This window comes from Dryobates pubescens, chromosome 3 (assembly GCF_014839835.1).
Source record: "Dryobates pubescens isolate bDryPub1 chromosome 3, bDryPub1.pri, whole genome shotgun sequence".
NCBI lineage: Eukaryota > Metazoa > Chordata > Aves > Piciformes > Picidae > Dryobates > Dryobates pubescens.
The window spans coordinates 11,610,136-11,632,022 of NC_071614.1; the positions used below are offsets into that span (position 1 = coordinate 11,610,136).

The following is a 21,887-nucleotide window of genomic DNA, read 5'->3' on the forward strand; positions in this document are numbered from 1 at the left end:
AGAAGTGCGACGCCAGCCTAAGGTAAATTGGGAAATCAATCCTTTGGATGCAGTTCCTTGTGTTTTTCTTTCCATTCCTGATGAACAACATTTTTGGTGTCACTGAAACATCTAGAGCCTGACAATTGAAATCCCATTTGTGCAGCTTAAACAGCAATATCAAATTCTTGAAAGGTCTCACTTGCTTCCTCAGTGCCCAGGTAGTAACACCTGTACAGGAGAAGGTAAGGGGTCATGCACTGAGGGAAGGGGAATCTGCTTTATCTTCACACAAGAAGTTAACAGAATGACTTAGAGCTCCTGTTTTGGCCATGGTGTCTTACAGAACGACCTCTTAGAGAAGCCTAAAGACACAGCACAAATGATAAGAAATAGTAGCTTCTGTTTCAAGAAAGCTTTTAGCCTGCCACGGTACAAGCATGGTGCAAGTCATTGCTGTGAGTGTATGTGGATACCCCGTGGCTAGGGAGCTGCTGCTCTTCCATCACCTTCCTCCCTCCCTGTTTGTGAGCCCATCTGTTGGGTAAGAAATCTCTCCGCATGTCATCCAACACTGCTGTGCAAACTGCAGGGCAGGTGGGAGGCAGAGAGGGAGGAGGGAAGGTACGTAAGGATATGTGGGCCAAGAGGCAAGGATGTGTGGAGCTACCAAGAACAGAGATGAAGACACATTGGGAGAAGGCCACTGAGGTAGCACAGGGCCTGGGGTGAAGAAGGAAGTGGAGCTGTAAGACAAGGGTGAAATAACAGGCAGGATGCATCTGCCAAAGAAGGGTTCTATGCTTTCATGACTTCAGCATCTCCAGTGTGCAAACTGGAGATGGTGGAGGGCAGCTGGGGAATGGGCCGGAGTGTGGAGTTTATGGAAAGGGCAGGTTGTTAGACTGAGCACCACAGGTCTAAGGAAAACCTTCTATACAAAGAAGAGAGAAGGAATACTTGAAGGGTGGGTGTCAGGAGGATGGGGCCAGTCTTTTTGCAGTGGTGCCCAGTGGCAGGACACCAACTTGAACATAAGAAGTTCCATCTAAACATGAGAAGGAACTTCTTTACTCTGAGGTTGGTGGAACACTGGAACAGGCTGCCCAGAGAGGTGGTGGGGTCTGGAGTCATTCAGAACCGTGCCTGGATGCTGTCCTGTGTGACCTTCTCTAGGTGAACCTGCTCTAGTAGAGGAGTTGGACTCAATAATCTCCAGGGGTCCTTTCCACCCCTGTCAGTCTGTGATTCTGTGAATGGCTCCCATTAGCTATGGTTCAGGCCAATGATGGTCCTGTAGTGCTGTGGCTGAGTGGCAGCTACCTGATCAGGAGCTGCACGTTTCTGATATACTCAGAGTCATCCTGGTTTCTGTCTCTGTCATCTTTCCCCGAGTGACCACATGAAGACACACTTCAACACTTTTTACAAGGACTTTTGACAAGGGCATGTAGTAATAGGATGAGAGGGAATGGATTGAAGCTTGAGGAGGGGAGAGGAAATATTAGAAAATCTAGTTCCAATTAGAAATTAGAATATTTTGGATATTAGAAAGATATTGTGAATATTAGGAAGAAATTCTTTCCAGTGAGGGTGGAGAGACACTGCAACAGGTTGCCCTGGGAGGTTGTGGATATTCCCTTCCTGGAGGTGTTCAAGGCCAGGTTGAATGAGGCCTTGAGCAACCTGGGCTGGTGGGAGGTGTTCCCATGGCAGGGAGTTGGAACTGGATGATCTTTAAGGTCCCTTCCAACCTAAACCATTCTATGAATGAATGGACATGGTATTTTGGAGGAATTCTCAGCAACAAAAGATCGGAATATTGAGGAGCGAAGGTTTCATTTGCATTATGGAGAGCCATGTGGTTTGACATTTCAACCTTTAAGCATTGATAGTGCTGAATACCCTTTGTTATTCTGTAACAGATTACTGAGGGAAGGGTAATAGAAAATATCTTTTTGAGATAAAAGATAACAGTACAAAATGTAATTTCTGGCTTCATTGCCAAGTATGCTCATGGTTGAAGTGGAAAATTCCCCTTTTTAGCCTCTACCTTCAGAACATGATAGGGTGCAATTACCTGAACATGGTATAATTAGTGGCTGAGGGAGCTGAGGTTGTTTAGTCTGGAGAAAAGGAAGCTGAGGAGTCACCTCCCTCTCTTCAGCTCTCTGAAAGGAGTTTGGAGTGAGGTCGGGGTTGGTCTCTTTTCCCTAGTAACAAGTGACAGGACAAAAGGAGGTGGCCTAGAGTTGCATCAGGGGATGATTAGGTTGAAAATTAGAAGTAAATTCTTCCCTGAAAGAGTTCTCAAAGACTGGCACAGTCTGCCCAGGGAGGTGGTTGAATCCCCATCCCTGGAGATGTTTCAAAGAGGCAGAGATGTAGTGCTGAGGGCCATGGTTTAGCCCCAGCCTTGGTAGAGTTTAGAGAATGGTTGGACTGAATGATCTCACAGGGCTTTTCTAACCAAAATGATTCTGTGCTTCTACAATGTCATCAGCTGAGCTGTCATCTGCTCTGCCCACCCTGCTTGGTATGTGAAAGTTGTTCATTTGAATCCTCTTCCCTGAGAGCTACCTTTCAGTTGGGATGGGAAATGACGGGCGCTGCTCATCACCACTTACAGCAACTGAAGGAACAGGATGGAGCTCACTAAGCCTATCATCCTGCTGAATCCAGTGCCCTTAAGCTATTCAACAGACTTCACCAGGGGGACTGTGGAGAGCCTGGAGTTGAAAGAGTTCAGAAATTGGTGCATGTGTAGCTTACTCTTTGAGCTTAATGAGATGCTGAATTCAGGTTGTAGATTTCTCTTAAAGATCTTGGATCGTTGCAAGCTCATTGTTTGGTGATAGTTTATGTTTAAAAGTGGAGAACCAAGTCTGAGAAGGTAGTGAACTGGGAAGTAGACATCAGTCCTTTTTCTGTCACTCACTTGCTTTGTTGACTTGGACAAATCTGCTTGAGCCTCTCTGCTTCATTTTCATTATTCAAAAAACAAGGTTGATACTTCCTGGGAAGTACATTGCCATGCTTAGCTGGGATGCATTTTTTGTGAGGCACCTGGAAGGTGAAAAGCAGTGTTCAGGAAAACCTGTGTGGCCTTTCTTCTCTTGTTCCTCCTTAATATGCTGTCATGCACCTAACGAGCCCTCACTTCTGAAGCTTCATGACTTGTCTACGTGCAGAACGATACCAGCTAGCTGTGCAATCATAATTCTCTTGTGAACTGCTTAGCTGGCAGGGGAGGGGGGAGTGGATTCCAGCTTTCACCAACTGGCAAACCCCATCTAATTCACTGGTAAACCCCATCTTATGCTGTGCATCCGTGAGTGCAGCTGTGCTGTTTGGTGTCCTGTTGGTGTCTTCCAGAGATGATGTTCAGCTGGGGTAGCTGGTTCTGTAAGTAGCTTAAGTTCTGTATCACTTTGTTGTATGAACTGGAAGCTCATGTGACTGCTGGATTACCTGTGGCAGTGCAGGCAGTCCTTCATTAATAATACAAGAACACTCTGGGTTTTCTAATCCTGAAAAGGAGCAGTGTGAGTGCACTGCCAAATTACTGCAGCAATAAAGCTGCTTGGGGAGGTGTTGGCAAAAGACTTGCAGAAACTCACTGTGGCAGAGACTATCAAAAATGCTGGACAAAGGAGAGGATTTAGCAAGTGTCCCACCAGCTGAAGAACAGAGTAACTGTGAGTCTGGGGCTGCTTTTCTGGCCTGTTGCAGTTATGCAGAGCTTTGTGCCAGGATGGGCATGTCACAGCAGGGGACTCTGGGCAAGTCACAGCACCCTTCTGCAAGGAGCCCTGAAAGCACAGGCTGACAGTGAGCTTGTGGAGACAGGGGGCACAACATTCAGATGCTGCACATCGCTGGTGGCTTCTTGAAACTCAGCTTATCTGACTGCAGAGGGATCCAGACACGCTGCCACCCTGGGAGAAAGAGTGGAGCTCAGGTGAGTGTACTGTTTTATCATGGCTTTTTTATACCCTCTTTATTTGTGGGCACTGAATCTACCTTTGCTCTCTTCCTATTCCTCCCCCTTCTCAAGACCACTGCCAGGCTCACAGAGACAGAAAACAGGAACTGCCTTTTGAAGTGGCTGGTTTGTTTCAGCAGCCTGCACTGGCAGTCAGAGGCAGAAAGAAGAGGGAAAAAGATTGTGAGCAGCCCAGGAACGTTCCCAGATGCATGCTTTTGGCAGGGCAGGCAATAGCACTTTAGCAATATAAATCACTCTGCTTTTAACTGGGAAAGAGGGGGGGAAAAAAATGCACCAAAATCAATACTCATGCATTTAATTGAAATACATAAAGAAATTAAAATCATCCTCCTCATCAGCAATCCAAAGCTGAGCATTTCTGAACACAGGATTTTTATGAATAGGGACATAAACTTGTAATGTAAATATAAGAAGTAGTGCCTTGGGTTTCCTGACAGTGAATCCAGGCCCAGCTCAAGTGATTTTCATGCTGGATTTTTGGATCTGGGGGAACAGGAGTGAAAAAAAACAACAAACAAGAGGTAAAGAAGGTTGGTTGCTGGCACAAAAATTTGGCTTGGAAATTTAGCTTTGTGGAACTAATCTGTGGCAAACATATTTTCTGCTTCTGGAGTTTCCAAATGAGCTCACTAAAAATGCAGGTTTTGCCTTCTCACATCGTTTTGGCTGTGCTTTCATGGGAGGATTAGTGAAGATGTGACCATATATATATTTTAGGAAGGGCTGCCCTGGGGTTCTTGCCACAGCAAACCACCCTCACATTGCACTGTGCTCACATTTGTGGTGGTACCACTGCCACGAAGGGGCTGGCAAGACACAGGCTTCAGCATCTCTCTTTTCTTTGTCTTTACAGCTTCAGTACTGCCCTGTCAGGCAGAGCCCTCTCTGAGTTTAACAAGGCTGGGGTTATTTATTATCCTCTGTGGCTGCAAGCCCTACAAAAGTTGAGCAGCAAACTTCCCACCTTGTCAGTCTGTTAAAGGAAGGCCCTGTGCTGGCTGGGAGCTGCTGCACAGAAGCAAGAGAATTAATTTTAATGACTTTTCTTAAATTCTGGCCCACTGATCATTAAAATCTAATATTGTTTGTCTGTCTTGTTATTTGTCAGAGGCTTCAGATGGGGAATTTGGAGAGGCACGTTCTTCACACCTGTGGAAAAGTTTGCAAGAGAGGAAGACAGCATTAAAGTGTTCCTCAAAAGTTTTCAAGAGCACCAAACCCAAGGTTTCCAGGAAACAATGCACTGCAGGGAATGCTTGCTTGGAGAGAGGCAGAAGAACTGGAGGGGGAGAAACAGGAAAGTGGAAGAAGAAAGACCTTAAGCCTCTCTAGAAAGGGCAAAGGTAGATTTAGCAAAGCTTTATGAGACAAAACATCCTGAGGTGTATACTCCATCAGGTCAGCTGCGCAGCCCAGTCCACGTGGGGCTTCCCGTGGACATGTAGCTGCTGATCTAGGGGCCAGGGTAACAAGCCACAGTTTCCCTTCTGCACAAGCCCAGTGGAAACCCAGAGCAGTGATGAGCAGTTGCATTCTGACCTCAGAAGTGGGCAGAAACAACAAGAAATTTCCTCTGTTTCTCTAGCCTGATTAGCTTTAGGGAAAAGCCATGGGAAGTCATAACGTGCCTCTTTTGTTGTTGTTGCTGGTTTGCAAACCTCTCAAGAGGTTTTGGACTTACTTTTGGACTACCCTAGGCCAATTTGAAGAAAAAAAACCTTCAAAGATGAATAGGAGACTCAAATTCTGCACTTCTTATACAACAGTTGAGAAGAGAGGTGATAGAATCCAGACAGGAAAGAAGGTTTTCTTTTAGAGATCCAAGCCAGGAAGATGGCTTTCACTGAAGTTCATAGCTGGGTTTTTGTGCAAAAGTCAATCACTCACAAGAAATGAAGGCATGAGAAACCACAATCTGGTCTTTGGGGGGCTCCCAGACCAAGGTTGTAAGTGACTGTAAATGTTTTGAGAAGTGTTTTTTTTTTCCACCACTGCTCAATAAAGTTGGTACCTGGAACGTGTGTGTTGTCTGTCTCATGCAACAAACATAGCCCCTGCATTGCTTACTCTGTCTTCAGGGAAAGAAAATGGGCTAACCATGACTGTCAAATGGCTGTCTAGCTCCAGCACTGCTTGTTGCATGAAGCTGGATGAAATGAACCACCTGATAGGGAACATCTGTTCAAAGAGTCCTCTCCTTCGACCTCCCAGAGCTCTGTGGTAGCTGATAATTGATCTTACTCCTGGTTATTCAAAACCCTTAGGTACTTCTTTTTCTCCTGCCAAACCCACCTTTCATTTATTCAGTTTCCTGCATTGGATTACCAGTTACTGTCTGAAAGGTGACTTGCAGTGTTTTATAGGGTGTGTTCTGATGAATGTGGCAGCAGGAACGTGTCTCCTGCTAACGTCCGTCCTTGCCAGGGGATGTTTCAGGACAAGAAGCAGTGGGCACAAACCAACACGTAGGAGGCTCCCCCCTGAACATCAGGGAATACTTTTACTTGCAGGGGTGACTGAGCACTGACACAGGTTACCCACAGAGGTTTCAGATACAAGCCACTTGGACATGGTCCACCTCTAGGTGGCCCTACTTGAGCAGCAGGGCTGGACCACAGGACCCCCAAAGATCAACCTGAACCATTCTGTGGTTTCCACCATCATTTTGGGCAATATACAAGCCATACATTGTGAGTAGTGGAACACTGGAACAGGTTGCCCTAGGAGGTAGTTGAGGCCCCACCCTTGGAGATATTCAAGGTGAGGCTTGACAGGGCTCTGGGCAGCCTGATCTAGTTGAGGATGTCCCTCCTGACTGCAGGGGAGTTGGACTGGATGACCTTTGGAGGTCCCTTCCAACCAAGACCATTCTATGATTCCATGATTCTATGATTCCATGAGTCTATGATTCTATCCTGTTCTTCTTTGTTGGTTAAACATTTGTTGCTAGTACATAGCTTCATAAGTCAGGGAATAAAGTGCTGGTACTGAGCATCTCAGTAGAGTCCTACCAGTAACAATGTGCAAATCTGGGCAGATAGGCCCTGCCTGCATTTTCTGTTAAAGACCTGAATTCCTCAAGATGGAAGCTTCACCTGCATTCATTGCTCATTTGTAATGCCTGTGAAATGCCTCTGAAGAGTGACTTAAAACCACAGCCACTTACAAACACAGCCATTGAAAAGCCACTTGCTGCTTGTGTACTCAAACCCAAAGTGGGAGGTAGGAGAGAAGGAGGTCCCCCTTGACCCTGCTTCCACAGTTTTGGTATCCTTTATGGGATGTACCTCCTCTGGTTTTCACCTGTTACTCAGCCTCAACATTCTGTGCAAAAAAAGCAGACCTGATGGCTTTTCACACCTGAAGGCCACCTCTTGCTCTCTACATTTTCCAGCAGGAAACAAAGTGATTGACCAGTGAAGAGTGATCTGAGACTCCAAGCTTCCAGATTTCCTTCTGTACTTCTCCCACTGCTGCAACAGTCCTCTTTCTGGGTTCTGCTCTGAGTGCTGGAACAGGTTCAGTGCCAAACTCTAGCAACGTGGCTGTCTGCATACAAAAACCTTGCAGCCCTCACTGGCAGTGGCTGACTTGCAGCTGGTTCTGTTCTGCTTGGTGCTTCCCTGCTAGCCCTGGTTGTGGAATGTCTGCCTCACCTGATGATTTCTGTGAACTCCCTGTCTCAACCATAGCTCCTCAGTTTCCTTGTGTTCTCTACTTCACAGCTGGTAGCTTGTGTGATGATAGTTGAGCTGATCTAGCTTCAGAAACAAATGCTGCAATTTTGTTGTTTTTTTCCTCACTAGGGAAATGGTGGACTGAAACCTGGTGGAAAAAATAAATGAGCCCTTTATAGGATGTACCTAAGAGAAACTGCTGGAGTTTTAAGAAGTAATGTGAAAGTGAAAGAGCAGGAAGTAGGCTAATAGAGATTCTGGGAAGTTCCCTTAGAGGAAAGCAAGTGTGTGTTCACAGGGGCAATCAGCTAGACACAAACCAGTGTGGAGGGCGTTGCAGACTGGCTCAGCAGAGTGCTGGTTTTGCTGGTACACCACTTCCTAGGGCAGCTGCAGTGCCCCAGTGGAGGTTTTTCAGCTGGGCATGCAGTCAAGCATCGCTGCAATGTCAGCAGCTGTGTGCCAGTTCAGATGCTACCAGTGTGTTCCCACTGATGGGGCCTAAGAGTATCCATGCAGGGAAGCTCTGTAATTACAGCAGCATGGTCAGAGAGCAGTGTGGGTGTGCAGGCTCCCCCCGTACTCACCACTGCTGAGGCCACACCTTGAGGACTGGCTTCATCTTTGGGCCCTCACTCCAAGATGGACATTGAGGAGCTGGAGCAGGTCCAGAGAAGGGCAACAAAGCTGGGGAAGGGTCTGGAGAAAAAGGGTTGGGAAGGAGCAGTTGAGAGAGCTGGGGGTGTTTAGTGTGGAGAAAAGGAGGCTGAGGGGAGGGAGATAGGACCCAGGAGGGTGTTGGTCTCTTCTCCTTAGTTACAAGTCATAAAAAGAAACGGCCTCAAGTTGCTCCAGGGCAGGTTTAGGTTGGACATGGTGAGAAACCTCTTCCCTGAAAGGGAAGACTGGAGCAGGCTGCTCAGGGAGGTGGTTGAATCCCTATCCCTGGAGGTGTTTCAAGGAGGGAGAGATGTGATGCCGAGGGACATGGTTTAGCACCAGACATGGTTAGAGAATGGTTGGACTGGATGATCTTAAAGGGCTTTTCCAGCCAAAACAGTTTTGTGGTTCTGTATCTTTCAGCCTTTGCAAAATCCCAGCCTTGCCAGTGCCATCCTGTGCAGCCTTCCCTTGTGAAGTCCCATGGACTTCCCCAAGTGCAAGAGCTAATTGCATGAGACAGATCTAAGGGGTTTAATCCTTCTCCTGATACTTCAATGAAAATTAATTTCTTATATATTATGCATGAGTAATATATTTCTGTTTGTACATTAATATTAACATTGCATATATATTTTTTTTTTCTGAGCACAGCTTCCATTCTGTAGGATTAAACTGTGGTGGTCACCAACAGCCCAGAATTCTGCAGGCACTGAGTTGGTAGTGGGCAGTGGAGGGGCAGGGAAAAGGCCCCGAGTCAGGCTTTGGGAAGGGAAGTTAATTAATTTAATTAAAGTGGTTTTAATGTGCAAGTCAAACAAAATAAGGGATGTAAAAAGGGCTCCAGCTTTGCCTTTCTGTTGAAATCCAGAGAGCTTTCACAAAATTTGTGATAGAGAGAAGAGACAAAAGAGTACTCTCCTGTGCCTACTTGCAAACTATTAATTTTATTGGGCTACATCTGTTGCTGATTGTTGCTGAAGAAAGTAGTGGCTGTGTTGAATGAGTCTCTCTCAGTCTGCCTGGTTTGGTTTGGGCTTTTATATGAAAAGGGGAAAGGAAAAAAAAAAATTTCAAGCAGAAAAAAAGTCAGTCAGCTCACTCAGAACCTCATCCTTTTGCATCTCAGACCTGCCAAGTCATGCTCTGCTGCTTGTGCTTTGATACCTCATCATCTGCAAGCTGAGGTGGAGTCACCATCCCTGGAGGGGTTCCAAGAGGGGATTGGATGTGGCACTTGGTGCCATGGTTTAGTCATGAGGTCTGTGGTGCCAGGTTGGACTTAATGATCTTTGAGGTCTCTTCCAACCTTGGTGATACTGTGACCAAAGTTTCTCCTTAATGTCCACAACCACACAGCTGCACTGATATGGAGATGCTGGATGTTGGGATGCATCTTCCTGGTGTAGCAGCTCTCTGGTTTCAGAAGGTCTCAGCTTGGCAACCTTTCTTTGATTTTAAGTGCTTGGTGCAGAGGAGACTAAGTGGTGACCTCCTTAATGTTGATAGAAGTGTGCAGGGTGAGTGCCCAGAGGCTGGAGCCAGGCTCTGCTGGGTGATGCCCAATGCCAGCACAAGTGGCATAGGAGGTGCCATGGAAACAGGAGGAAAACTTTTTTCACTGTGAGGGTGACAGAGCCCTGGAACAGGCTGCCAAGGGGAGTTGTGGAGTCTCCCTCTCCGGAGAGATTCAAAACTTACCTGGATGTGTTCCTGTGTGATCTGCTCCAGGTGGACTGGATCAGCTTTTGAGGTCACTTCCAGACCCTAACATTCTGTGATTCTGAGACAGGAAGAGGAGGGGCTGTTGACAGTTCAGTTGGTGATAGAGTCAGCTCCAGAGCCCTGCTCAGCACTTGCAGTTCTCAGAGGCTCAGCCTCACCCAGGATCAGGCTGTAGGTTAGAAAAGCAAAAAGAAGTGTAGCTACTTTGTAGATCCTCTCAGGCTACAGGAGTTGTGGCTGTTCAGCCTGGACAAAGGGTGGCTCCAGGCAGAACCTACAGCAGCCTTCCAGTACCTGAAGGGAGCTACAAGAAAGCTGGGAAGGACTTTTAATGAGGGCTTGTAGTGATAGGATAAGAGGGAACAGACTGAAGCTTGAGAAGGGGAGCGTTAGACTGGAGATTAGGAAGAAAATCTTTGCATTGAGGGTGGGAGATACTGGCACAGGTTGCCCAGGGTGGCTGCAGCTGCCCCCTCCTTGGAGGTATTCAAGGCCAGGCTGGACGAGGCCTTGAGCAACCTGGGCTGGTGTGAGGTGTCCCTGCCCATGGCAGGGGGTTGGAACTAGATGATCTTTAAGGTCCCTTCCAACCTAAACCATTCTATGAATCTATGACTGAATCTGTGAATCCCAAATCAAGTCCACTTGATTTAAAGCTGTTTGCACTCCTAAACTATGTAAACCTGAAGCAAAGTAACTGAGAGAAAATAAATACAGAGGCCCACGCTGCCAGGGTTTGGAGGAGTCTCTTTCCTTGCAGGTACCTCACTTCAGTACTGAGTTTCAAAGACCTAGTGAGAGTTGAAGGATTAGAGAGCTTGAAGGGAAGAGACACAATTTTTAACTGTTTCAAGCTGTGGTTCTTGCTGTGTGGGGATGTGAGACATTGCAAACTAAGTCCACTCCATCAGCAAGAGGAAAGAAAGGTTTGTTAACTCAGAGATGTTGAAGACAGATGTGGTATACAGGCAGAATCCAGAATGTGGAGGTGAAAGACAGAGCATCAAACCAGGGCTTCAAGCAGAGTGGAGAAGGAAGGGCTGCTGGAACGAGCATTTGTGTTCCTGGCTCCTTGCATTTTGTGTCTTGAGGCAATAAGTAGCCATAATGACAGTAAAAGAAAGCTTTTTTCTCCATTCCCCCTTTTGCTTGCCTTATGAGATTGGTTGTGTTCTGTCTCTAGGCGTGCACGCTTCAGCCCCTGCGAAGCAAAGGCAGCAGAACAGAAAATGCCTCAGAAAAAACCCATCGTGTTTTTCAAAGCAATCAGGAAATACTAATTCAAGGGTGATGTGTGAGCAATGGGAAGAGTTAGCAATTAGTCAGTTAAAAAAAAAGGGTGGGGGGGAAAGAAATGCAAGATGACAGTGGCCCATAAGCAAGATAAATAGCTAACTAGGCAGTGAAACTGGCTAACATATGCTGAGTTTTTAAAGAGCTTAGGGTTGACAAAAAAAATCAGCACCCAGGAAGATAGAAAAGAAATCCTCAATTAAGGTCCTGTCAAAAATAATCTGAGCTGTGATGAAAAATGGCTAAATGGACAAATAAGCTGAGACCATGGTTGCTTTAGTGCCTCATGGAGGGCCAAGCACGCTGCTAGTGCTTAATAAAATAATGATGGAAAAACTCAGCTGGCAGCAGTAGAAGTTAGCAGTGAGCAGTGGCTGCAGCTAATGTGCAAGTTTCAACTTGGTTTTATATCTGTTTCTTTTGGAAGTTGTTCACTCTCTTAGAATCACAGAATTGTTAGGGTTGGAAGGGTCCTCAAGGATCATCCAGTCCTAATCCCCCTGCCATGGGCTGGGACACCTCACAGAAGATCAGGTTGCTCAGAGCCACATCCAGCCTGACTTTAAAAACTTCCAGGGATAGGGCTTCAACTCTTGTCAGGTTACTTTTCTGTTGGCTTAACAGGTTGAATTAACTCCACCTTGGATTTAATGTGAGGGAAACAGTGAGTGATTGAGTGGTCTGAGAGAAGGCAATGTGAGGGTGTGGGAGGAGTGGAAGGTGTGGAGTGTCTCTTTGGGCAGCAGCAGGTTGTCTCAGGTGTGTCACTGATTAATAAGCTCAGCCTGTGGTGAAACTGAAGGGGGAAAAGCTTTGCAAGTCCCCTTTACTGCTGTGACAAGGGTAAATAATGTACCTGGGTGTAAACAGGAGGTTATTGGTAGGTTAACAGGTACACTTCAAAGCCTTTTTCAGTAGTGCAGGCCAGAGGGGTGTGAAAGGAGAATGGAATAAAGCAGGGATGGCTGCGAGGCTGAGAGACTGCAGACAGTGCATTAGAAACCATAAGACATATTTTTGGTTATTTCATACAGGGCACAGGCATTCAGTTAAAAGGGGGATAGAGGAGCTCCAGAAATGGTATTTGTAATCAAAGAAGCCAATACTGCTGAAAAAAAAAATGCTTTATTGTGGAGCTTGAGGCATATCCTCCCCGTAGAGCAGAGTGAAGTGTGCATTAGGTGTAATATAATGGAGCAGAGTACACAAGAAGTGACTTACAGCAGAAAAATAGCCATCCTGACATCTCAGAGAAAGCAGCTGAACAGAAAAGGAAACACTAAGCAGATAAATTTACAGTCTTTTAAGGAGAGGCATCAACAGCCTGGGAAAGGGCTATTAAACAGATCTTTAACAGAGGCTGCGAGGATTATGCATGAAATTACTGGATTGTGAGCTTGATTTAAAGAGTGAGGAACACGAGATAAAGGCTAATCAAAGACATGCTGGAAGAACACATAGAAAGTTGGGATTTAATGAAGGATGGAGGGCAAAGAATCACAAAGGGAGGATCATGCTTAAAATTGTCACTAAAGAGTATTTTGAGAGAGTAGCCACAAGTGCTGACAGAGAAGCCTATAAAGATGATTTAGTAGGATTTCAGCAAAGCTTCTGAAATGGCATAGCACAAAAGACTAATCTGTTGGGTGAATAAGTGTGGCATAGGGAGAGATGCTCTGTTTGATTAAAAAGAAAATAAACACTGACTTGGGGATGGGAAGCAGGAGACTTCTTGTGAATTGAAGCAGGTCAGGCTTGGGGGGGAGTGCGTGTGAGTAATGGAAATCCTTCGGAATCGTTATTTGCACTAATTCTGTTGAGTTTATGCAGCGTATCAGTAGTCTGGGAGAAAGAGTAAGTGGCAGGATGATGAAATTTCCCTGATAGTACAAAACAGAACAAAATAGGCAGGTGGTAAAATTCTGAGTGGCTCTGACAAAGAGGTGGAGCACGGGCAGATAAGTAGCATATGCAGCTCGTTTTCAACTAATATAATGAGGCTAGGGAATAGAAGGAGGAAGATGTATGGATACCTGAGGTGGTCACAAGGCACAGAAGGATCTGCACACTTCTGAAGCACTTCTGAATAGAACTGTGAATCCTTTAGTGGAGTGGTTGTTTCACTTTGTTTAGGGGAAGCCAATACAATTCTGGCCACAGAACTTCAGTTCCATGGCTAGAATTGTATTTGCTTCTCTGAAGTACCAGGACCTGAAGTGCCAGGTGAATGACCATGTTCTTGGGCCATCAGTAAAAGCAGCAAAGTCTCATTTGGCATGACATGGACACTTTGGGCAGCTTTGCAGAAAGGAAATTCTGAAAACTGCCAAGTGAGGGTCAGGACAATAATTAAAGGTCTAGATGCCATTAATTATTCAAAAGGTTAGAGGGACACATGCATACGCCCTGCATAGATGGCAGGCCCAATCCAAAGCTCATTAAATACAGTCACAGAGAAGGTTTGCATGCTGGAAGGCTTTAAATTGGTTCTGAAAACAGAAATGCAAGCTAGCAGGTATGTAAGAGGCAACCAGGTTGCCCAGTGCTCTTCTGAGGCACCTTGGCTATGCAGCTGCCCCTCTGTGACAGTCTTCAATGGTCCCAGCAATGACTTGGGCCTAAGATTTGCACTCAGCATGTAGGAGACATGTTGGCACTTAGGTTCTTGACAGCATGGGATTTAGTGAAGGATTTGGGGCTTGTTTAGTGAATGGTTTTTGTGAAGAAAAAGAAGAAATAAAAGGAAAAATTTAAGCTGCTTTCTAAATCCCATCTGATAATGTGTCTGCCACTCTCCTCTGGAATAAATCTGTGGAAGTGCTGTACCAAGGCACAGTGCAGAGTGCAGCACAGATTCTCCAGATGCTGTACCAGTCCCCTCTGAGTCCATGTGGAAGTGCACTGCTAAGGGTCTTCTGTGGCCCTCCTTTGCTGATGCGAACTGGCTTTGTTGCAAGAAACGTGCATCAGCTTTTGGTTTATGTTTAGAGGGGAAATGGGAATGTTGTCACTCACAGGGGGGATGAAAGTGTCCCCTGGCAAATGCAGTGGTGGCAGGTTAGGGTCTAAGTGTCCTCAGGTGTCCACCCTTCATCCCTGTGTGGAGCTGATATGCTCTGGGCTGTGAGCTGGAGCAGCAAGACTTGGGTGCCTGCTTTGTCCTGCTGAGTCCTCTGTAGGGAGAGGGAATCAGGCCAAGGGCAAGGAGCTCAGCCAGGGCTGTGGAATGAACACAGCAGTTCAACTGCTGCAGACAGCTGCAAGAAGGCAAGGCAAGGATAGCTGCCACAGCCCCATGCTGCTTTGTGGAGCCATCTCACACCACAAAGGGCTGGAGACACTCATGAGATTCAAATGCCTTCTTGAGTCTGTGCTGTGCTTTTTCCTCTGTGCTGTGCTCCACGAGTGCTGCAAGGCTTCTTCCCCTGCTATCCAGGCAAGGGATGTGGAGCTGCAATACCACAGGGCTCAGTTCTGCCTTATTCCCCTTTGTGGGAACATGGATTGAGGAGGGGATGGGTTTGTCCTGGGTTCTCACTGCGATAAGGAACTGGGACCAGCCATGAAGTATATCAGGACCCAGGAGCTCCCGTCAGCAGCTATGAGTCCTGCAGTTCTGACAGAGCTTGTGAGACTAAGATACAGCTTGCAATGAAAAAGGACCTCCTTAGAATGTGAAGCATATGGAAATAAGTATGTGGGGCTTGTTCAGCGTGGTGTGAAAATGACTGGCCTTGATCATTCGAAAATCTAAGAGCAAGTGGAATTTACTGAGGATTGCTCTGCAAATGAAACAAACCTTAACCAGGCACAAGTTTAGACACTTTGAGGCAAGCGTGTGCTGGGCTAATAAAAGTTGATGCCAACATTTTCGAGCGTGTTTGGAAACAAACAAAAAGGCAAAGGGAAAGAACTAGTGTTTGATCAAGCAGCAGTCACAAAAACCTTCTTCCCATCATGATAAAAGGGAAAAACCTCCGCGTGTGATTCTGCAAATGTGTCAGATCGTGTTGAAGAGGCTAATACGTGCTGGTAAATTGCTATTTTGTTGTTGTGATGGTTTAAGCCTTAACTGGGAGTTAGGAGCTCAGATGGGGACAAGGCTGAGAATCTCTCCCCCTCCCCCTCTTCCTCCCTCCCAACAGAGAGGGGAAAAAAAAGGAAGGAGCAAATCCACCAAACAATCACAGTATCACCAAGGTTGGAAGAGACCTCAAAGATCATTGAATCCAACCTGTCACCACAGACCTCATGACTAGACCATGGCACCAAGTGCCATGTCCAGTCCCCTCTTGAACACCTCCAGGGATGGTGACTCCACCACCTCCCTGGGCAGTACATTCCAATGACAAATGACTCTCTCCGTGACGTACTTTCTCCTCAACTCCAGCCTAAACTTCCCCTGGCACAGCTTGAGACTGTGTCCCCTTGTTCTGGTGCTGGTTGATAGAGAGAAGAGACCAACCCCTTCCTGTCTACAGCCACCTTTCAGGTAGTTGTAGAGAGAAATGAGGTCTCCCCTGAGCCTCCTTTTCTCCAGGCTAAACAATCCCAGCTCCCTCAGCCTCTCCTCATAGGGCTTGTGCTCAAATAATTTGGAGTCGTCTTGGAAGTAGAGAGGTAAAGAGTTTTCTTTAAACAATATATATATAACAATAACAGGTAAGGTTCACAAGGGCAAGGAACAAGGATGGATGGGAGGGGGACAAAAAATAATACAAAACCAGTCTCTCTCTGAAGAGGCACAGAGGCAGCAGGGAGAAGGATCAGGCCCGACCACGTGGCAGAGGAGCAGGAAAGCAGCTGCAGTAGGTCTCATCCAGGGGAGGCAGGAGCCAAAAGGAGACCTAATAGCTGCAATGCCCTGCTTTTTATGCCCTAGCTGGGCAGGGAGGGGGGAGTGGAACAGACTCAGCTTCCCAGGGGGAAGCACCCTGCAGGGAGGGCAAAGTACCCGCAAGCCTTCCACCCTGCTTTGTTTTTTTGTTTTCAGAATGGGCATTAACCCACCACAGTTGCTGTTGTCAAATGACTTTTGTGGGTTTGGGGGTGGTTTTTTTTTATTATTATAATTAATTTTTTTGGCACCAGACTTCAAAACAACAAAGCCCCAACCAAAGCCCCAACCAACCTCTGAATGCATTGTCGTTGGGCACATCAGTCATCATTTCACCGCCGGTTGCTGTGCTAACAAGAGCAAAAGCCCAGCCATTAAGTTTATGTCTCTTTGTTTTTGAACAAAGTCACATCTCAGAAATAATGCTGGGGCTATGCTAATAAACAATATATAGTGCCAGTCATCGGGGAGCAAGAAATATTTTCTAACTAGTTCTAAAGGGAAACAGTGTTTTAAAAAAAAAGAAATGGGGGGAGGGAGGGAGAGTGATTGTTATTTATGCAATATTGTTGTTCTCTCTGTCAGCATCAAAAAGCAGCTTGTAAAGAGCTTAGCATAATAAATCCTTGATCGTGACTGTCGTCCTTTAGGGGGCTTTGATAGATCTAGATGTAGTGCAGTAAGGTTAAAGTCGCCAAGGTGTAACAGGGAATCCTTCCGCTGAATCTGAATTTCTGCCAGTGCTAGCAGTGGAATCAAGGAATAGAATCACAGAATATGTGAAAGATCCTCAAAGATCATCCCTTTGACCCAGCAGTGAAGACTCAGCACTAAGCTATGTCCATAAGCAGGCTGGATGAGGCTCTGGCCAGCCTGATCTTGTGTGGGGTGTCCCTGCCCATGGCAGGGGGGCTGGAACTAGATGATCGTTGTGGTCCCTTCCAACCCTGACTGATACTATGACACTATAATAAGCACCAGGTCCACACGCTACTTATAGACCCCCAGGGATGGTGAGTCCACCACCACCCTGGGCAGACCCTTCCACTGTTTGAGAACCGTTTCAGTGAAGAAATATTTCCTAGCATCCAGCCTGGTGCAGCTTGGAACCGTTGCCTCCGCTCTTGTTGCTTGACACCAAGCAGAAGAGTCTCCCCACTCCTCACTCCACTTCAGGTAGCTGTAGAGAGCAATGAGATCTCCCCTCAGTCTCCTCTTCTCCAGACTGAACGCCCCCTGCTCCCTCAGATGTGCTCCAGGTCCTTCACAAGCCTTGTCGTCCCTCTCTGGACACACTCCACCCCCTCCAGATCAGTATTGTCGCACCAACAGGGAAAAAAAGGAAGAGAAAAAGTGGTGTGTCTTTTGAAACAGCAGGCTTGAAAAACCACAACTAAGTCAAACCAGTTTTGTTTTCTGGGTGCCCACTGATTGTGTTTATCTGCAGATGGATTTAACTTGGTTGCATTTCAGAAAACTAAAGTAGATTGAAATGAAAAATGGTCCAAAAAAAACCCAAAACCCCAAACAACCAAAAAAAAGGAGAAGGCTTACAATTGTTTCCGACTCGACACATTATGTTGTTGTCATCAAGAACATTAAAATAGCCTCTGTGTATGAGAAACAATGGGAGATTGGTAAAGAGGAGCCCACAGGAACACTTAATTTCAGAGCTGACTTTGATTAGTCACTAATTTTTGTGTAAGCTGGGTAAGACAAAATGACAGACGTTGCAGAAGTTTTAATGTTCCTGCCTACGGGCTGGGAGCAGAAAGAGTTTTAATGGATGGGTACTTTATCTGCCTGGGAGAGGACATCTAAACTGGAGTGCTGGTAAAAAAATCCAGCAAGTCTGGATGGATGTGTTCCTGTGTGATGTGCTCTAGGTGATCCTGCTCTAGCAGGGGGGTTGGATTGGATGAGCTTTTGAGGTCACTTCCAGCCCCTAACATTCTGTGATTCTGAGACAGGAAGGGCAGGGGGGGGATGTTGACAGTTCAGTTGGTGATAGAGTCAGCCTCAGAGCCCTGAGCACTGCTCAGCACTTGCAGTTCTCAGAGGCTCAGCCTCACCCAGGATCAGGCTGTAGGTTAGAAAGGCAAAAAGAAGTGTAGCTATTTTGTAGATCCTTGCAGGCTACAGGAGTTGTGGCTGTTCAGCCTGGACAAAGGGTGGCTCCAGGGAGAACCTACAGCAGCCTTCCAGTACCTGAAGGGAGCTACAAGAAAGCTGGGAAGGACTTTTTATGAGGGCTTATAGTGATAGGATGATCTTTCAAGGTCCCTTCAAACCCTGTGCTTCTGTGCTTCTGTGATGTTTAGAGTCAGGGTGAAAAAACAACATATATTTATTTATTTATTTATTTGTTTTTAATACAATCAATAATTCCAGCTGCAGAACACTCTCTTGAAGTTAAACACAGACAAGACAGGCTGTGTTTTTGATGCACACCGTGCAGTGAGCCCTACTGCTTCCCACACTGGAGCAGGCTGTCCAGAGAGGTTGTGGAATCTCTTCCTCTGGAGGCTTTCAAAACCCATCAGGATGTGTACCTGTGTGACCTGCCCTAGGGGATCCTGCTCTGGCAGGGGGGGTGAACTGGATGATCTTTCAGGGTCCCTTCCAACCCTTAACTTTCTGTGATTCTGTGATGTTTAGAGTCAGGGTGAAAAAACATATTTATTTCTCTGTTTATTTTTAATACAATCAATAATTCCAGCTGCAGAACACTTCTGAAGTTAGACAAGACAGGCTGTATTTTTGATGCACACTCTGCAGTGAGCCCTACTTCTGTCCAGAGAGGTTGTGGAATCTCTTTCTCTGGAGGCTTTCAAAACCCATCAGGATGTGTACCTGTGGGACCTGCCCTAGGGGATCCTGCTCTGGCAGGGGGGGTTGGACTGGATGATCTTTCCAGGTCCCTTCCAACCCCTACCATTCTGTGGTTCTGTGAACTGATATATATGGAACCTGCAATGCCCTACATCAGTGCCAACTTCTTGTGACTTTACATTCTTTTAAAAATAGCTGTTTTGCCTTTTGTTGTTTGGGGGGGTTTGTTTTCTTTTTCATTTCCTTTTTGCTGATGTAGGCAAGGTGCCTGTGGCTGTGCAGGCAGATGCATATCTCATGAGTTACTGCCTTGATGTGGCAGTTCAGGGCTTACCTTGCCTTCATTGCATCTTCAAAACAACAACTGAGCTCTCCAGGACTGTTTCCTTAGGACTTGAGCCCTTGATATTGCAATTATGCAGTTGAATAGTTTTTATGAATCTGACTTGTCTCATTAGATGCCTCGCTAACTGCAGATTTTAAGTCTTATGATGAGGAAGCAAAATCTTACTTGTGAGTTTTAGTTTTCACTTCTAAAGCAGTGCTTGCCAAGTCAGGTCAAGAAAAATAGTAAGAGCAAAGATGATCACATTCTTAGGATGTTGAAATGCTATATCTTGTAGGGAAAAAAAACCCCAATGAAATAGCAGATCTTTTTCTTCTGAAAGGCATCAAGGCACAAATGAAAAACTCTTCCTGTGCACCAAAGAGAGCACTGCCTGGGTTGTAATGAAACTTGATCTGTATACACCACAGTTTTTAAGTAAGTCAGACCCAGTCTAATGTGACCAGAAGAATTTCTCTCTGGCCAGTTTCCAGCCAGCCGTCCCAGTGTTAGTGCAGGCTTGCCAATAGATATTGAAGCAACTGCCTGGATGCACTAACTGCTTGTCCAGGCTAGCAGAGATTTTTCCTTCCTTGAAAGACAGCAACCCCATGGATCCTTTAAAATGTGTGGCACAGAGATGATTCTGCAGCCCAGATAAGCATGAGGGAGAAGCAGATTTCTGATTCCTGTATTCTACTCCTGGCTTCTCCACTGTTCTGTAGTGGGACCTAATCCATTGATAGAAAATGAAGGACTCGCCTTGATTTCAGTGCTGTCTGCATTACATCCCACATAGCCTCTTTGCATTGTGCCTTACACGAGTGTAAAGCTGTTTTTTTAGCCATACTGGTTTGTCTGTGGAGATAGGAAGCTGATAAAAACACCAAACCAAAACAAAACAGAGCTAAGCAAATCAAAACAAATCAAAACAAAGCAAAGCAAAGCAAAACAAAACAAAGCAAAACAAAACACAAACCAACCCAAACCAAAACAGAACAATCTCTCCATAGTTTCAGAGAGCTCAGACACTACAGAACTGCAGAGTGTTATTTTCTTATGTTACTAATTAAGCCTTAATGAAAACACTGCTGGAGAGCTTGAAATGCCCACTTTGAACTCAGTCTTTTGAGTTATAATGAAATGGTTCCAATTGTATGTGTCAGTAAATGTTATCTACCCTTGTTTCTTTAGAAGAAGACCTACCAGTGCATCAAATGTCAGATGGTTTTCTACAATGAATGGGATATCCAAGTTCATGTTGCAAACCACATGATTGGTAAGTGAAGCCCTCCAAACTTCTCAAAGCCAGCCAGCCATTTCTCTTGCTCATGATCATCATCGCCTCTGAAATTAAACAGAGTTAAAGAGAAATTAATTGCGCGTTCATCAATGATTAACGTAGGCATGATTGATTTTTTCACTCATATCATTAGACTTGATAAAGCATTAGCAAGAGTTTTATTTTCTGCAAGGGCTAGTTTAGACTTCTGCAGAGAATTGTATATCCACTGCCAGTCAAAACACAGGTGATTAGCAAATTAAACTTCTAATCATTTTTGCATTATTGAAAACAAACTAACAGGAATGGTTAATGAACTGGATGTTAGCTTTCCGGAGAGTTTTAGACAGGTTTTAATTTCAGAAGTTATTATGGTAATGACACTACTGTGTGCTTCTCAAGCACCTTGGTACCAAATTCAAAACTGGCAAGTTTTTGTCATTAGGAAGCATAAATAATTCAAAGAGCCATAAAAATAGTATTGTTTGTGGTGTCGGAGCGGGCTGGAGAAAAAACCTGAGTGTTTCTGTGCACAATTAAATGCTATCATTTATTTGGAAGGGGGGAGGAAAAAAAAATAGAGGGAATTGTAGTCTTCAGTAATGGAATCTGTTCTCTTTAAGGTACAAGCATCTTAAAAAGTCTTTTAGGATTCCTTAATCCAAGGCTGGCTTGTTGTTTACAAGGCTGTTAGTGTTGTAAATGGGAACGAAAGAAAAGCTGCATTTCCTTTGATATTCATATTTTCCTATTATTTGCTTATTCCCCTAGGATTAGCCATAATGTTTTCAATTTGGGAACCACTCTGTAATAGCACTAAGAGTTCTATCAGCCAATTAAATTTATCAAGCACATCATTTGCCCGCTAATAAGATAACATTGCCAGGGCTGGCTCACTTTGTTTTTAGCCTCCTCTCTCCGAATTTCACTTCTCAAGGCAGAGATGGTTACTATTGATCTCAGACTCCTGCTTCCCTTGTGCTGTTGTTCTTGCTATAATCACAGAAAAGCAAAGCACAGACCAAACTGTATGGTATAAGCCAGTAATTATATAGGACTGTGGAATCACAGAATCCTTTTGGTTGGAAAAGAGCTTTAAGATTGTCAACTCCAACCATTCTTTATCAAGCCTGGTGCTAAGCCATGTCCCTGAGCACCACATCTCTGCCTCTTTTAAACACCTTCAGGGATGGTGTCTCCACCACCTCCCTGGGCAGCCTGTGCCCAGTGGCTGAGAACCTTTCTAATGAAGACATATTTTTTCTACT

The 21,887-nt window shown here is 45.5% G+C and overlaps 1 protein-coding gene across 12 annotated transcripts in view; it reads left to right on the plus strand.

Moving 5' to 3' along the window:
• ZNF521 (zinc finger protein 521) overlaps nt 1–21,887 on the plus strand; it is a 336,867-nt gene that overhangs the window by 148,688 nt on the left and 166,292 nt on the right. For all 12 annotated transcript variants that reach the window (XM_054179658.1, XM_054179666.1, XM_054179667.1 and 9 more), the window contains one exon: nt 20,532–20,616. In XM_054179658.1, the coding sequence (XP_054035633.1) occupies nt 20,532–20,616 (85 nt within the window). The remainder of the gene's footprint in view (nt 1–20,531; nt 20,617–21,887) is intronic.